This window comes from Eutrigla gurnardus (genome assembly GCF_963514095.1).
Source record: "Eutrigla gurnardus genome assembly, chromosome: 2".
NCBI classification, from domain to species: Eukaryota; Metazoa; Chordata; class Actinopteri; order Perciformes; family Triglidae; genus Eutrigla; species Eutrigla gurnardus.
This window is the reverse complement of record NC_139916.1, coordinates 10,938,244-10,957,070: the sequence shown is the minus strand read 5'-3', so window position 1 is coordinate 10,957,070 and position 18,827 is coordinate 10,938,244. Positions and strand designations below refer to the sequence as shown.

General features: G+C 42.7%; 1 protein-coding gene across 1 annotated transcript; it reads right to left on the bottom strand.

The window, feature by feature from the left end:
* Positions 1-1,050: 1,050 nt before the first annotated feature.
* Positions 1,051-8,987, bottom strand: LOC311029890 (gamma-glutamyl hydrolase). Its single transcript, XM_084035293.1, has 9 exons — positions 8,717-8,987; positions 7,666-7,780; positions 7,061-7,111; positions 6,497-6,581; positions 5,682-5,820; positions 4,686-4,792; positions 2,541-2,631; positions 2,050-2,187; positions 1,051-1,708 (listed from the first exon to the last, which is right to left on the bottom strand). Exons 1-9 carry the CDS (start codon positions 8,826-8,828, stop codon positions 1,587-1,589), a joined length of 960 nt encoding a protein of 319 aa, XP_083891419.1. The 5' UTR covers positions 8,829-8,987; the 3' UTR covers positions 1,051-1,586.
* Positions 8,988-18,827: the final 9,840 nt, after the last annotated feature.

Sequence of the window (18,827 nt, the reverse complement as noted above, 5' to 3'; positions counted from 1 at the left end):
CTGGAAACTTGTTAGTTTACAAATACCAGTAAATGCTTAGAAAAGCTCATGAGCCGTTTTTTTAATAGGTATGGCATGGGAGTTGAACCGATGACGTGGGAGACACTCACATACAACATCAATGTCGAGATTTTTGAGCTGATGCTTGGCAGGTATGGATGGGGTTCGAACCCATGATCTTTGGTTTACGAGACCAACGCCTTACCACTTGGCCACCACACCCCATGTGCATCACTTGTATTTTGAGATTTTGTCAGTAGAGATGAAGAGCAATTTCAAAATCAACAGGAGGGACAAAAAAAAATAAACTAAAGAACTTGTCCTACAAGTGTAACAGCTATTAAGAGACATTTCTAATAATGTCATACAACCTTCCCAAAGACAAAATCACCAGAGGCCCTTGAGCACGCACTCCCTCACTCACTCACATGGAAGTGATCAGTTGCATTATCCATCCATTGTCTACCGCTTATCCTGTATTCATGGTCGGGGGGGGGGGGGACAAGTTGGACAGGACACAACAGTCTATCGACATGTAGAGATTGACAACCATTCACTCTCTCATTCACACCTACGGGCAATTTAGAGTCATCAATGAACCTATCCCCATCCTGCATGTCTTTGGACTGCGGGAGGAAGCCGGAGAACCCGGAGAGAACCCGACCCGGGAATCCGACCCGGGGATACGACCCGGGACCCTCTCGCTGTGAGGCGACAGTGCTACCCACTACACCACCGTGCAGCCCCAATTGTATTATCCTCCTGGCAAAAACAATCATAGTAAAAATGAAATATTGGATGTGTATTTATTTATTTACAGTTTTTTTTCTCTTGCAGCAAGAAACACAATGTTCAAACGTTCAGGCATAAAATGTATGAAAATAATTTCAACCAGACTTTTGAATAAATCCTCTGATCAAACAAACTATGATCAAACTACTACAAAATATGAGCCTTATTGGTTTGGTGTACTACATTCAAAATGGTGAGAAAAAAAAGTGACGTCATGATATGTGTCAACGCTGTAATGATGCCACGCCAGTAAACATTTCCAAATCTGATCCACACAAAACACATACAGTTGGTGTTAAGAGAGAAAAAACCCACCTGCAACCTTTTCAGGTTTCCAACTCCTTAGTATAAAGTAAATGTAATTACTTAAGTCTACTGAAAATAAATGTTTCAATGTAAAAACCTGATTATCGTTGGAGATTTTCGTGACATACAAAATACCCTTTTGTTGAGGAACACAGTAATACTCAAAGAGACACAAAAATACAATCAAGATGAACTCTCTCAAGACTCATCGATAGAGGTCTGTGATTATTGAAATCCACATTTCCAACAAAATTACAAAATGATTATACAAACTTCTTTGAAAGAAAAATTGGTAATCTGATCTACATTTTGCAGGTAAACAGCTAGCAAAAGTGCCAAAACTAAATGATACAACGACAAACGAATTTTTGATAAAATTTGGGGATTTATTTCCTTGTGTTACTTGACAATGAATTTCGTTGCCGTCTGGACAAATCAGCAAATCAGTGAAGCTGCTGCAGTGACTGTTTTCGTCTTGGTTCCGTCCATCAATCAAAGAAATAGATCTGCAGGAAGATGCTGTCACTGCCTCTGTAGACGGGAGAGAAGTTGTAGATGAGGGCTTGCTCTTCCTCCACAGGACTGGAGAAATGATGGTTGTTCTTCATCGCTGAACGAAAGAAGGGGGAGAGTGTAAAGAAAACACACCCATTTCCTTCATGACAGACACACACACACACCGTTCAGGTAATTAATGAGCGCTTAACTCGACTAAAGGTGAATTCACAGAAGACGAAAACACAAAGACTAACATTTATTCAAAATGTAAAAAAAAGAGAGAGTAAAACTTGTAATTGCAAATAGTTATTGTTTTTGCATTAAACTAGTCAGATCATTGTTGGCTAAACTTCTCTATCAGTGACCTGCCTTTTGGTAGATACGTTGTTGTGAAACACGCAGAAAAGAGAGAAGCTGATAACCTGCAGTGATGAAGGCATTTAGAGATGTTACCTTCAGAGACGAAGAAGCTGGCGGTGTAGAAGCTGACTTTTACAGCAGTGGTGGAGTGAATCATTCCCGGCTTCTCGATCCACTCAAAGGGGCTTTTCTCCGGATGCCACTGGACCGCGTAAAACGGATATCGGTACGCTGAGGAGAACCACAAAACATCGTCAGCCGACAAAAGAAAATGTATTTCGTCATCTCAATGATGTCATCAGCATCACTCCCAAAATGATTTTACAAAACACCACTTCAGCTATAAGGTGACACTGCCATAATATCCTATATCATCCCCATCCCTACTGGTTCTCTGTGCTGTATAACATTATACCAGGTCATGTGGCTATTGAAAGCAACAGCGCACACTGCTGTGCAAACTATGTAACGACACCATTTCCAAAAAACAGGACTTTCTATATTAGATTCTCTAAATTCATGTTTTATCTGCAGACATTTGTGATGTGACACAGAAGTGTTCAGTAGTCACGGAGGAATGGTACCTTCCATGGTGGAGATGAATTCCTGCTTCCCATCATTGTTAGTGGACAGGACCTTGTAAAACTTCTTCAGCTTGGCGTTTCTGCTGTAGTTCTGTCGGTGCAGAGGCAGAGATCTTACATCGACTTGATTTAGATTAATGCAGTTAAAGTAAAACTATTTTGCTCTTTCTGAATGGAACAAAGACAGAACTATTATACTGTGAACTACACGTTTACAGTGGCAAGCTGCTGTTTCCATTCAAGGCATGGATGGAGGTCAAACCCACGATCTTTGGGTTACGCCTTATCACTTGGCCAATTCACCTTAGCACCTGTTGATATTAAGGTAACCTTACAGGATTCCTTCTGTGTACAAAGCAAGTTTAGGGACGCTGTCGCTTTGTTTGAGGCATCATCTAGGGCCTGTCCAGACGAAAACGTTTTCAGTGCGTAAACGCAGAAGTCTTGTGCGTTTCGCCTTGCTGTCCAGACGGATCCGGCGTTTTCGCGGCGTGAAAACACACTTTTTTTAAACCAGCTCTCAAGGTGGAAAAGAAAAAAACGGCACCCCTCCGTTTCGTGATCGTTTTCGTGTGGACGGCGAAAACGAATACGCTGACGTCATCGCCCCGCTCCTCGACCCTCGAGCCTGACTTCTTCCCCCGCGACGTCTCGTAACAACAACAATAACGGCGGCCTCCGTGTTCGTAGCAGATATTCTGCTCGTCTGTACGTCGGCGTATCAGGGCCGCTGTATGGAAAAAAAAAACGGAGCTGAGAGAGGGGGGCGATACTCCGGGAAAAAAGTTGCAGATGTGCTACTTTATTACGATGCTAACAAACAACCGCTAGCTAACTTCCCATGAATGTAGGCATTTATTTGTCTAATTAATCCATCCCAACGTGTGAGAACGCCTCGTCAAGGTCCTTAGGGTGACGGCTGTTGATGCTTATTGTTGGTTTTATTTATACGGGCCAAATTGTCATCTTATGGGTGTTTATTGATCGGCTGGTCGGGCGGAGATTAGCCGTAACTCTCACATGTTGCCATAGCATTGGCAAACATCCGGTCAAGCTCTGTCTCTTCTTCTGCGTTTTTGTAGCAGAAACAGCGCGCGTTAGGGCATGGAATATGTACTACAGCACGCTGAATCGTTTTCAGTGGATTCGTCTGGACGCGGATTTTCTTGAAACGACGCCAAGGCAAAACGGAGAAAAAAAGTTTGTTTTGCTTCGTCTGGACGGGGCCCTAGTCAAACCAAGGTGCTAAGGGACGATCATCGGAGCAATCAAAGCAGAGTGGGCTCTTTGCAATTGTTTCAAAGAGAGGCTGAGAAGAGCTGCTGCAGCACAGCCTGATGGGAAAATAAATTAAAGTTTCTATACATGTTCTAGTAGCAACCTGAAATACAAGTAAGAACCAGAAAATCAGCAGAAGTTATTGTTTTAAATCACACTTTAATTTGTATTACATTTACAGTCTTTGCAATTAATGTATTGGTCTGCCTCTGTAAAGCACTTTGAATTACCTTGTGTATGAAAGGCTGTATAAATAAACTTGCCTTCCAGTGATATCATGTGAACCGTAAAAAGATAAACAGCACATCCTGTTTTGCATCCACAGAATTATCATTGACGTTGCCTTGAGCATAATCCTTCATTTACAAGAAGTACAAGGAATTTTAATGGAACAAAATCTTAATCGTCTTAATCCACTGGTTTTTTGCTGAATGACACAATCGGTCCATTTTATTTACAGCTCATGTGTCCATTTTCGGCATCATGCTACAAAACAACGACTCCACACGGTTTAGGAAAAGCGAGACTTCATAACACTTTGGGAAACGCGGTGGTTGAAAGTCTGCCATCCACCGCCACCTTTGTGTATATGTAATATTACTTCATTGGCTCTGGCCGTGGATGTGTTGAATTTGTGGATCCTAATTAACTTTCCATTGTTTTCATGCGGATTGACACAGAAAAAGGATCATTTGTACATACACAAACCTGCCATGAGACTGGGCCGTGTTGCCTCCCCAGTTTTAAAAGGGGAACAGGGATGCTGTCATTACAAAAAACACTCGAAGAACACTGACACTTGCACCTTCTAGAAGTAGCAAAGAAGTAGTAAACAAGAAGTAGTAAGCACCAAATGAGAGTAAATACCTGCATGGACAGACTCCAGTTGTGGAAGTTGGAAGTGATGTTTTCCCTGGCCAGAGACTGCAGCAGATCTTTGGGAAAACTTCGGAACAGACGACTGGAATTGGCGGCTAGAGGACGGATTGGCAGTGTGTGGAGGAGGTGAGAGGAAGAACAGAGGAGAGGGAAGTGACATTTAACATTAAATAATTACAACACTCCTTTAATGTAATCCTAATATGTGGCCGGGTGAACTTTCTTTCTACAACTGCAGCTGCCCTAAAAGCTGAGCAGAACTCAAAATGACCCTTTCATAACACATTTGAGTGCTAGTGAATCACTCAGTCTCAGATTCATATGATGCTACTGCAGTTAGCACCATGACTGAGACCACAGTTTGGAGAAACACCACAGAAAGGTTTCCTTTAAAAGGATCCTGTCCTGTCAAAAATTAATCTGATAATATTGTGTGATTATTCTTTAACTCAACGTTAGCAAAGCTCAACAAAGCCTCCAGCTTCTTTTTTTAATCTGCTGAATCAAAAACCTGTTTTTTAAATAGAGCTTCCTTTTTTCTATAAGTTCATCTCGAGGTATCCAAGACAACTGCAAGACTCAGATCCTGTTGCATCTACCTACGCTGAGGCTTTACCCAAAGCTGCTGGGTCAGTTTACATTTACTCAACACTCCAGTTTTCTCCAGTTAGCCAAAATATGTTTTCCCGCCGTGCAAAGAGGAATTTTACAGGGACATGTCAATTTTTTCGGCACATTAGCCTCATTGTGCACATGGGAGTATGCTGATGACGAACTTAGTGTGAGATCTGAGTGTTTCACTGCAGCCCTGAAGCCAAAACTCATCTCAAACACACATCTACTGACGTCATAAATTTGCTTTACGGGTAAAGAAAGATAAAATGAACAAATAAGTTGAGTCATATGAGAAGTGAGACGAGCACAGGAGGAAATCAGCTCAGAAGAGAGAAAGGGAAGAGCCGAGGACCAGGACCAGCAGGATACCTCGCGTCAGCGTGAGAGGCAGGGCCACGGCCTCGGTGTCGGTGAGGGTAAGCAGGTTTCTGTTGGCCGTGAGGACAGACAGCTGCTGGAGGCCCTGACAGGTTCCCCACAGTGGGAAGTAGTCGCCGGCGTTGTTGGCCTGCCGAGGTCAGAGAGAGGGAGGGATGAGAAGTTCACCTGCAGTCAAAGTGCGTGGCTTCAACACACATCGTCCAATGTAAGAGTCTCTTTAGCCCCTCTTGATCTCGCCATACTTTCACTGCAGCTCAGCAAGTATCATGTCTGAGCTCACACACAGAGGAATGTGATCACAGCACGACAGATGAGACGACAGGAATCTATGCTCTTTGAGTAATTTTCTAGGAGGATTTCTACAAAAGAAATCCCACTAATGACTGTGAAAATTTAATCAATAAAAATATAAGATTGACAGGTGAATGTTTCCCCAGAAGTAATGTAATTCTACTTTACTTCTAACACTTTACTTAACTGTATTGTTTCTTGGCAGACGCCTTCATCCAAGGTGACGTACAAACAAGTTAATTCTCTTTGAACACCTCTGACTAGTTCTAAGTATCACAAACTCGTTTTTGCCATAGAGCTTATTTTAGGTTATAATCCAAAATTCTCTAGAAGAAATCCACTGGCTTCCTACAGATACGTCATCCCTGCATCTTATCCCCCGACTGCCAGGATGGACAAGAGGAACAATTAGAGGGACGTACATGTGAGTGTTGCTGTAGTGCAGAGTTCATGTGCAGGTTACAATCTGGAATCTTGGCAGCGAGTTGTACAACACGTTTGACAAGTTTTACCTTCAGAGCCAAATTGTAAAAGATCCTGGCAACTCGACTGAACTGCGATGTTTGAACATTAACTTCTCCTCCGGGCAGCAACAACCTGAGGAGACAGTTCAGATTTACATGGATACAGCGGCTTCTCCACAGCTTTCACCCGCCCCAAAAAAAAAAACATGACTCACGCTAAGAGAAACATACTGTATAAGCTCACATTTTACAGAACGTTACTGATCACACAGTTAACAGCTCTGTTGAAAAATGCACAACTTATAATAATAAAAATTATCAGTTTTATAAAACGTTTTCCCACATCATCAGAGACGCTTTGATAAAATGTACTAAATCAAACAAAACAAAATAGAACAGACCAAAACAAGCATCGACCATCCTACTGCCTGTTATTTGAATGTACTACTTGTTCTACAGCCAAACTTTATTCTAATGTTTCATTGCCACTTGTCATCCAGCTGAGTTCTGCCATGAAAACACGTGAAAGTGTAAAGCCGCTGGTTCTGTCTAATTATGAAGGTTACTGTCAGTGATATGGAGACAAGAAAATAAACTTCTTCGTCCACTCACCCGTTCACAGAGTGGAACATTTTGACGTATTCATCATCTGTACGATTGATTCTGGTGAACAGGGAAGGCACAAAAAAACAACAACAATGGAAAGAGAAATAGAAAAACATTAAAGGTCCTTTTTAAATAGAACAAAAATCAGACAATCATTCAAAGATAGGTAAGACTTCACCAATCAGAAGCCAATATGTAAATGATCTGTGGGAAACCCCTCTCATTTGTTACATTTAATACATGTATTGAGTTGTTGAGAACCACCTTATTAAACACTAAACTACGAGGAAACCAAAAGGTCGTCATGACAAAACTCAACATAAATGTGTCATATACTGTTACTGGTATTTACACAGGCTCCGCCCACAGGAAAGGGCGTCAGGCACCATGACTGGAAGTACTGGGAGTCTCAATGGTATCACAGCTCGACAGATGAGATGACAGGAATCTATGCTCTTTGAGTAATTTTCTAGGAGGATTTCGATAAAAGAAATCCCACTAATGACTGTGAAAATTTAAATAACATGAATCATACACATTGAAGACAGGTGAAAGTTTCCTCAGAACTGCCTGTGAGAAAGTCCTCTAGGGCCAAGCTGGCTGTTTTATACCTGATGGGTACAACCCTTGCCCCAGCGCCCTCCAGGTATTTCACATAGGAGGCAGCGATGTAGGTTGAGCCAGTAGCAAACTGATCATCTGGACTTGTCTCCTGCGCCAACACACCTGAAGAGGAAGGAAGACACGCAACACTGGTATCAGGCACGTGACTGTTGGGCAGGGGCTCCGGCAAAATGATGATGATTATTATTATTATTATTATTATTATTATTATTATTATTATTATTATGGAATGTATCTGGAGGGGAACTAAGCTGTGCAGCACATACATGAAGATAAGAGGAGCAGCTCGCACTTGTCTGCTGGTATTTATATGATGACATAAGCAGCGGCGCCGCCAGGATTCAATTTCAATGTACGCACAGAAACGGCAAATACAACAACAAAAGGAAAAATACTTTTTTAAGACAAAACCTAATGTTTTCAGTATCAGTGAAATCAGTAGCGTATATCATGGTGATAGGCCCCGGTGCAAATATTTTTTTGTGCCCTCCATCCCCGCCCTAAACACAAGCGCACGCTTGTGAGCACTCCACGCACGCACACACACGCTTGGACAAACACGCACAGTACGGTGATAACTCTGCCGGCCCGGGGAGAGAGACATGCATCGGCTCGGCCCACAGTGCTCAGCAGCAGAGAGGTGACGAGACTAGAGCCGAGCTGTATTGTGTAGTGGAGAGGGGCCAACACAAGCTATGCGTAATTGCGCACACACGCGCGATCGTCCTCTCAAATGCGGCTGCGTCTCTCCAGGTCACTGTGTGAGCGAAAGAAAAGCTCTGACTTGCTTGGGCAGACGTTGTTTGGTGTCACCCGCTGATTTGCATAATTTAAATATCTAGCCCGCTGAATCTTCCAATCCTGCCCCGGTTCAGCACCATCTTTGCTTTTTTTTCACCTTCAAAAAAAGTACGCACAGTGCGTACTGGATTCCGGCTGGCGGCGCCACTGGACATAAGTAGACTACGCGCACCTCTTCTCGAACATTCTCCGCTCGAATGACATAATCACAGCGCCGTTCACGGAGCTGAATCTTACCGATGACCGGCCGATGGTTGCGCCGCTGTCTTCCCGGCGCCGCCGCGCACAGTTGCGCGCAGCAGAGCCAGGCGGCGAGCACCGCGAGCCGCGCTGCAGCCGGCCGACACATGACGAGGCAGATGGACGGAATAACGTCTGATGCTCCTCCGGGCTGTACCTGCTCCTCCAGCTTCTGGGAGACTTGGAAGACCGTCGGTCAGTGTGCGCTCCTCCCCTCAGTAGACCCAGGTCAGATAGACAGAGAACGCTCTCTCCTCCTAGAAATATAGCCTACCGGCCAGATCAGACACAGCCTCTCCCACGTGGTACAGCACAGGTAGCACTAGTTCCTGCCCATAAGTCATTGTTACAGGGAGGAGGAGAGAGAGCAATAGACCGTTTACACCCAAAACGTTTCTTGTGTCCTTGAAAACGACCCTATTACTGTAATAACATAATTAGTTATTTGTGCAGGCTCCGCCCACATGAAACCTCACCAGGTACCATGACTGAAAGTGATGGGGATCACGAGTCAAGTGTGGGTAAGTTATAAATAACACCTACCTACTTGTAAATAGTAGCTACTTCAATGTGTACTCCCTGTAAATACTGATTCAGGTGGAATCCAGGATGACTTATAACTAATAAGTAGCCTACTATTTATGTTTTTATTGTGTTTCATTCCAATTGCTATGTATAAAAGGGATATGAATGAGACAGTATTGGACTCTAGGATTCAGCAGCCCTCAAGGCCTGGAATATCTAAAAACGGAGATGTGCGTCATATCATCAGAAAGTTGCTTGCTCAAATGCTTAACTAGTTGTTGCTGGAGTCTATTGTGCGTCACAACACATAGATAAGTAGAAGACCTACAGGCCTGTATGTCAGGCTGACATGTAGGCTATCAGAGTAAAACTAATTGTTTGTTCGGGAGAAGTGATGATACTGGCGTAATGACATAACCAGGAGGGATTGGAGATGAGGACCACAGTTTGACCCGAAGCTTGGATGGGAAACTGGACTCTTTGGGACTGTATTTTAGCAGAACTTTAATGTATATAAAATTCCACTTGTTTCTGTGAAAAAAAGTTTGCTGTTTTTCTATGCTATTCATTTATTTGGTGACATCACTACTTTAGAGACAAAAAGAAGATTATATATGATTGAGGTGTTTGAATGAGATCGGGAGCAGAGTTTCTTTGGGGGAGAGTAACTCCCTTTGAGCCTGGGCTTCAGCCTTTGACATTTTTTGTCATTTACAATGAACTAGAAACACACTTAAGGAAAGAAAATGTGTTGTTTAAATAGACAGAGGGTCAATGAAGGAAAAATAGGTAAGACTTCACCAATCAGAATCCAATATGTGAAAAAAATTGTTGGGAACCCCTCTCATTTGTTACATTAAATAAACGTATTGAGTTGTTGAGAACCACCTTATTTAATACTAAACTATGAGGAAACCAAAAGGCCGTCATGACAGAACTCAACATAAATGTATCATATACTGTTACTGGTATTTACACAGGCTCCGCCCACAGGAAAGGGCGTCAGGCACCATGACCGAAAGTGCTGGGAGTCTCAATGGTATCACAGCTCGACAGATGAGATGACAGGAATCTATGCTCTTTTGGTAATTTTCTAGGAGGATTTCTATAAAAGAAATCCCGCTAATGACTGTGAAAACTAAATCAACATATACAAACACAAGCTTCATACATGATTGTTACCCCAGAAGTGCCAGCATGCAGATCCCTGTTCTGTACCTGGCAGGGTCAAACTGAATGTTGTATCTAATGGGTATGACCCTGGCTTCTACTAGTGATGGTGAGATGAAGCCTCATGAAACATCGAAGCCTCTCAGCCAAATGAACCACCAAAGTGGTTCAACCCCAAAGCTTCAAATAAGTATGCTAGGGACGCCTAGTGGTGAATGAAATTATGAAGAAAGTAAAAGAGTTTCCAGTCAACCTAACATGAGATGATTGCTTCATGTGCCGATCCAACATCAAATCATTTGAGAATTAAAGTCCTCTTGCTGATATGTGTGTGAGTGTGCCTTACATAAATAGTTCCGAACTCAAGGTAGAAAATTAGCCATTCCGTGGATTTGAACCTACAATACTTTGATAATGTGTCTCAGTCCTTAGCTACTACACCACCATTTCCTATTTGAAACATGAGATAGTAGTAATATTTATAATAATGATATATAATAATAATCATTTGTAATATAAGTAATCGATCCTTGGGGGTGGGTCATTGCAGCTCTATCCGTGATTCAAACTTGCAACACTTTGACAACATGGCCAACTCCTTAACCACTAGACCACTGCCTCTTTGTAGGAAGAACAGCAGTAGTAATAATTATAATAATGTATAATGATGTATAATAATGATGATAAAGTGATATATTAGTCAAAGTTGTAGGCCTACACTGCAATTACACCTTGGATTTGAACCTACAATGCTTTGATAATGTGCCCATTTTTATTATAATGATGTATAAGAATATATAAGAATAATGAATAAGAATAATGATAAACCCACAAGTTAGTATTCGTGTATCGGGCTTCTTTATAGTTGTAATGTCCCGCCAATTGTAAACCTGTATTGCGAAACAGTAGCCCGAAATGAAGCCTCGCTCGTCATTTTGCCGAGGTGAATCAGATCTCGACACGGAACTTCGTTGGGGGAGAAGCCGAAATACTTGACACATGCCTCGAAGCCTCGATGCAAACCATAACATCCCTAGGCCCTACCATTCATCATCATTTTCACATCAAAAAATCCTGTTTTTAGCAGTACTTCAATGTGAATAAAATGTACACAGGCTCCGCCCACAGGAAAGGGCGTCAGGCACCACGACTGAAAGTACTGTGAGTCTCAATGGTATCACAGCTCGACAGATAAGATGACAGGAATCTATGCTCTTTTAGTAATTCTCCAGTAGGATTTCGATAAAAGAACTCCCACTAATGACTGTGAAAATTCAAATAACATGAATCATACACATTAAAGACAGGTGAAAGTTTCCACAGAATTGCCTGTGAGAGAGTCCTCTAGGGCCAAGCTGGCTGTTCTATACCTGATGGGTACAACCCTTGCCCCAGCGCCCTCCAGGTATTTCACATAGGAGGCAGCGATGATTGAGCCAGTAGCAAACTGATCATCCGGACTTATCTCCTGCGCCAACACACCTGAAGAGGAAGGAAGACACGTAACACTGGTATCAGGCATGTGACTGTTGGGCAGTTTAAATAGACGGAGGGTCAATGAAGGAAAAATAGGTAAGACTTCACCAATCAGAATCCAATATGTAAAAGATTTGTTGGGAACCCCTCTCATTTGTTACATTAAATAAACGTATTGTGTTGTTGAGAACCACCTTATTAAACACTAAACTATGAGGAAACCAAAAGGCTGTCATGACAGAACTCAACATAAATGTATCATATACTGTTACTGGTATTTACACAGGCTCCGCCCACAGGAAAGGGCGTCAGGCACCATGACCGAAAGTGCTGGGAGTCTCAATGGTATCACAGCTCGACAGATGAGATGACAGGAATCTATGCTCTTTTGGTAATTTTCTAGGAGGATTTCTATAAAAGAAATCCCACTAATGACTGTGAAAACTAAATCAACATATATAATACAAACACAAGCTTCACACATGAATGTTACCCCAGAAGTGCCAGCATGCAGATCCCTGTTCTGTACCTGGCAGGGTCAAACTGAATGTTGTATCTAATGGGTATGGCCCTGGCTTCTACTAGTGATGGTGAGATGAAGCCTCATGAAACATCGAAGCCTCTCAGCCAAATGAACCACCAAAGTGGTTCAACCCCAAAGCTTCAAATAAGTATGCTAGGGACTAGTGATGGTGAGATGAAGCCTCTTGAAACATCAAAGCCTCTCAGCCAGATGAACCACCAAAGTGGTTCGACCCCAAAGCTTCAAATAAGTATGCTAGGGACACCTAGTGGTGAATGAAATTATGAAGAAAGTAAACGAGTTTCCAGTCAACCTAACATAAGATGTTTGCTATATGTGCCGATCCAACATCAAATCATTTGAGAATTAAAGTCATCTTGGTGATACATGTGTGTGAGTGTGCCTTTCATAAATAGTTCTGAACTCAAGATAGAAAATAACTCATTTGATAAACCACAGACTTGGATTTGAACCTACAACACTTTGATAATGTGTCTCAGTCCTTAGACACTACACCACCCGAAACATGAGATAGGAGTAATACTTATAATGATATATAATAATAATAATTTGTAATATAAGTAATGGACGCATGGGGGTGGATCGTTGTAGCTCTATCTTAGATTCGAACTTGCAACACAAGTCCAACTTCTTAACCGCTACACCACTGCCTCTTTGTAGTATGACCAGCAGTAGAAATAATTACAATAATGATGTATAATAATAATAATAATAATGATAAAGTGATATATTAGTCAAAGTGGTAGGCCAACACTGCAATTCCACCTTGGATTTGAACCTACAATGCTTTGATAATGTGCCCATTTTTATAATAATGATGTATAAGAATATATAAGAATAATTAATAAGAATACTGATAAGCCCACAAGTTAGTATTCGTGTATGAGGCATTTTTATAGTCATAATGTCCCGCCAATTGTAAACCTGTATCACCGCGGTACCTGTATCGCGAAAAAGTAGCCCGAAACGAAGCCTCGCTCGTCATATGCTACGTCATTTTGCCGTGGTGAATCAGATCTCGACACGGAGCTTCGTTGGGGGAGGAGCCGAAATTCTCGACACATGCCTCGAAGCCTCGACGCAAATCATAACATCACTACTAGGGACACCTAGTGGTGAATGAAATTATGAAGAAAGTAAAAGAGTTTCCAGTCAACCTAACATGAGATGATTGCTTCATGTGCCGATCCAACATCAAATCATTTGAGAATTAAAGTCCTCTTGCTGATATGTGTGTGTGAGTGTGCCTTACATAAATAGTTCCGAACTCAAGGTAGAAAATTAGCCATTCCGTGGATTTGAACCTACAATACTTTGATAATGTGTCTCAGTCCTTAGCTACTACACCACCATTTCCTATTTGAAACATGAGATAGTAGTAATACTTATAATAATGATATATAATAATAATCATTTGTAATATAAGTAATCGATCCTTGGGGGTGGGTCATTGCAGCTCTAACCTGGATTCAAACTTGCAACACTTTGACAACATGGCCAACTCCTTAACCTAGACCACTGCCTCTTTGTAGGAAGAACAGCAGTAGTAATAATTATAATAATGTATAATGATGTATAATAATGATGATAAAGTGATATATTAGTCAAAGTTGTAGGCCTACACTGCAATTACACCTTGGATTTGAACCTACAATGCTTTGATAATGTCCCCATTTTTATAATAATGATGTATAAGAATATATAAGAATAATGAATAAGAATAATGATAAACCCACGAGTTAGTATTTGTGTATGAGGCATCTTTATAGTCGTAATGTCCCGCCAATTGTAAACCTGTATTGCGAAACAATAGCCCGAAATGAAGCCTCACTCGTCATTTTGCCGAGGTGAATCAGATCTCGACACGGAACTTTGTTGGGGGAGAAGCAGAAATACTTGACACATGCCTCGAAGCCTCGATGCAAACCATAACATCCCTAGGCCCTACCATTCATCATCATTTTACACATCAAAAAATCCTGTTTTTAGCAGTACTTCAATGTGAATAAAACAAATATTGCAAAAATATTGTTGAATAGGAGAACAATGTGACTGGGGAATGTAAATGGCCTCATTTATATAGCGCTTTTGTCCAAAGCGCTTTACAACAATGACTGACATTCACCCATTCATTCATTCACACATTCACACACTGACGGTGGAGTCAACCACGCAGGGCGAGCAGCTCGTCAGGAGCAATTAGGGTGAGGTGTCTTGCTCAGGGACACTAGGTACTCAGCTAGGAGGAGCCAGGGAACCCACATGCTAAGACAGTTAACTATGTAAAGGCTGCCTTTTGTTTTTATTAAATCTATTTGAAAGTCTGTTTGACCAAATGAACGTCATGCTGTATTTAAGGAGACTTGAAACTAGAGTTTCTAAACTAGAGAACTCATGTTAACAATTTTAAGTGAGATAATAAATCAAGAGAGAAGTAGATTGATTTTCTCATAGACTTCTATACAATCAGAGAAGAGTAAGCCCCCTGATGGCCAGCAGAGAGAGCGACAGTTTAAGGACCTTCAGCATTGACTTATTTGGTGTCATTTGCTTGCAGGTTATCACAGCTTTGCAGCTGTTGTGAGTAGAAACAACCATACACTTTTGATTTATTGCAAAATGGGAAAAGTTGTAGTCCGCATTTTTGCTCTTTTTTTTATATTGGCTTTATCTCTGTAGAGACATAGTCTTAGAAACACGGGCTAAATACTGGTGTCTTCAGAAGGGTCGAATTAGGTCAGACGCCACCCACTCCAGAGTCTCTACGACCCTCCGTTCCCGAGATATAAGCAAAAAACTGTTGTTCGATCAGAATGAATGGGCGTGCAAAAATGTGAAAGTTGGGGTCAGGGTTAGGTTTAGGGTTAGTGTTGGGGTTAAGGTTTGAGGTTTAGGGTTTGAGTTTAGGGTTGGGGTTAGGGTTAGGTCTTGGACGAGTTTTTAAAACTCCCAGCAGACACCCACTCATCCTGCCAGCTGGTTCTACAGGCCTTGGAGGAGCGTTTAAAACTCCCATTAGACACCCACTCACTGTGCTAGCTGGTTCGACAGGCCTTGGACCAGCATATAAAACTCCCAGCAGACATCCACTCACCATGCCAGCTGGTTCTACAGGCCTTGGAGCAGCGTTTAAAACTCCCATTAGACACCCACTCACTGTGCCAGCTGGTTCCACAGGCCTCACACCAGCATTTAAAACCGCCAGCAGACACAGTGCCACCTGTTTCTGCAGGCCTCGGACCAGCGTTTAAAACTCTCAGCAGAGACCCACTCACCATGCCAGCTGGTTCTACAGGCCTCGGACCAATGTTTAAAACTGCCAGCAGACACCCACTCACAATGACAGCTGGTTCTACAGGGTAAGGGGGTTAGGGTTAGGTCTTGGACCAGTGTTTAAAACTCCCAGCAGACACCCACTCACCCTTCCAGCTGGTTCCACAGGCCTAGGACCAGCGTTTAAAACTCCAAGCAGAAACCCACTCACCCTGCCAGATGGTTGTACTGGCCTTGGAGCAGCGTTTAAAACTCCCATTAGACACCCACTCACTGTGCTAGCTGGTTCCACAGGCCTCGGACCAGCGTTTAAAACTCCCAGCAGACACCCACTCACAGTGCTAGCTGGTTCTGCAGGCCTCGGACCAGTGTTTAAAACTCCCAGCAGACACCCACTAACCTTTCCAGCTGGTTCTACAGGCCTAGGACCAGCGTTTAAAACTCCCAGCAGACACCTGCTCACCATGACAACTGGTTCTACAGGGTAAGGGGGTTATGGTTAAGTTTAGGACTTGGACCAGCGTTTAAAACTGCCAGCAGACACCCGCTCACAGTGGGTATGGTTAGGGTTGGGTCTTGGAGCAGTGTTTAAAACTCCAATTAGACACCCACTAACCCTTCCAGCTGGTTCTACAGGCCTAGGACCAGCGTTTAAAACTGCCAGCAGACACCTGCTCACCATGACAGCTGGTTCTTCAGGGTAAGGGGGTTATGGTTAAGGTTAGCTCTTGGAGCAGCGTTTAAAACTCCCATTAGACACCCACTCACTGTGCCAGCTGGTTCTACAGGCCTCGGACCAGCGTTTACAACTCCCAGTAGACACCCACTCACAGTGCCAGGTGGTTCTGCAGGCCTTGGACCAGCGTTTAAAACTGCCAGCAGACACCCACTCACTCACAGTGCCACCTGGTTCTGCAGGCCTCGGACCAGCGTTTAAAACTCTCTGCAGACACCCACTCAGAATGACAGCTGGTTCTACAGGCCTTGGAGCAGTGTTAAAAACTCCCATTAGACACCCACTCACTGTGCCAGCTGGTCCTATATATCTCGGACCAGTGTTTAAAACTGCCAGCAGACACCCACTCACAGTGCCAGCTAGTTATGCAGGCCTAGGACCAGCGTTTAAAACTCCCAGCAGACACCCACTCACCATGCCAGCTGGTTTCTACAGGGTTAGGGGGTTATGGTTAGGGTAGGGGTTAAGTTCAGGGTTGTGAGATGCAGCCCCTCCCAACTTGGACTGTTTCACTTTTTGTTCAATCTAATTGGCTCAGCCTGACCGTCGGCCAGGTAGCTGACTTCCCCCTGAATTTACACAGAGAAAACGAAAAAATGTTGAAACGAAAAAAGGTGGTGGAGATGAAAAAGAAATGCGTAACGTGGATAATTTAAGTACCTGAAAAAAAGCCTTGTGTAAATTAACAATGCATTCTCTAATTAATATTTAGGCTATAATGAGTGTATGCCACACTGTGATATACACTGTGCAAAAGGTTGTTTTGATTCTGTAGTCAGTTGTATAACTACTAATGCAAAGGCACCATAAAAAATGTCAGTATAAGGGTGATAGGCCTATTTAATTCTCATTTTCATTTCTAGGAGACATTAGATAGATTAGATAGACATTTAGATTAGATGAAACATCTTCTAAAAACATCTTAGAATGCACCAGAATGTGGGAAATTGCATTTGCTTAATTCCAAAATGTTCAGGGGGAGGACCCCCAAACCCCCCGCCTACACAGGACCCCCCACATATCAAATGCTGCTGACGCCCCTGAACACTGCAGCAGACAGGTGCACAGCTACAGTATGATGTATGAACTGTAATGTAAACAGGTTGTGATGTAGTAAATGGAATGACTTGTGAGCAGGTTTGTAGGGAGGTTAGAATATAAATATATCTAATGTGATGGAACTTGTAAACTGCCGTTCAAAAGTTTGGGAATGCCGGCCAAAAGCTTGATTCAGTCAGATGGTTATATATTTGAATGGGCTTTTGGGCTTTTAGGTCGTCTTCACAAACGGATGTTATTTTGTACAAAGGTCATGTTTTTCAACCTGAGTGAAAAGGCCGAAAGAGAAAAAGATCCCTCAGATTTGGATGATGAATCTAGATCAGGGGTCTCAAACTCAACTTATCTGTGGGCCGCTGGAGGTAGAGTCTGGGTGAGGCTGGGCCGCATCAAGTATTCCACAAAAAAAGGGGACCAATCTTAGTGGGTGTGGCTTATATTCATGTGCGCACGCTCAATAGTCCGGAAATTACAGTACAAGTGACCAACATTGCTAATTTGTGATGTTGTCATGAGCCTGAGCTATGGTAGCCCACAAGTGCTAAATAATACAAAATGCACAGGGCAAGGACTCACGCAGATAAAGTGAAGAAAAAAACGTATGGGCTGCACTAACACCAGTTTTGTTTTGCCGGGGGCCGCAAAATATCGTTCCAGGGGCCGCAATTGGCCCCCGGGCCGCGAGTTTGAGACCCCTGATCTAGATGGATGACACTCAGTTGTTCATTTTGGACCGTGTTCTTCTGTTTCTGGTTTCTCAGTCTGTGTGGCGTTCTCTGGTGTCTTTTGGACTTGGTTGTTTCCCTCAGATTGACTCGTTTCTCCCTCTCCATGTCTCTCTCAGCCGGGTGCTGGATCAGCTCAGACCCCTTTGTAGCTTCAGGGGTCATTATGGCAACTCAACCTTTCTAGCAGGCTGCAGGTCACCTCAGCCGGCACAGGTTGCAGTAGTCAATGGGTCGGGATCACACCCGGCACAACAGCAAGGGAGAAAAGTCAAGGGTTCAGTTCAAATCCCCAAAAAGGGCAGAAGCAAAGTTGAAGCTGTTGTACTTGTGTCCACCAGGAGATGGAAGCACAGCATCAAAACATAAACCAAATAGGGAAACAATCTCAAGCCTATCACTCCTGCTGATGGGCTCAAGCTCAATCACAAAAACAAAATGTTACAAATTAAAAAGAAAATGTTTAGGAATGCCTGCCACTTGATTCATTAAAGTAAATTAGCTGAGAGGACTATATAAATGTAATTTTCTTTTGAATGGGCTTTGGTGCTCTTAGGTGGAAATGAATTACAAATGAATGTTACTTTGCAAAAAAAACAA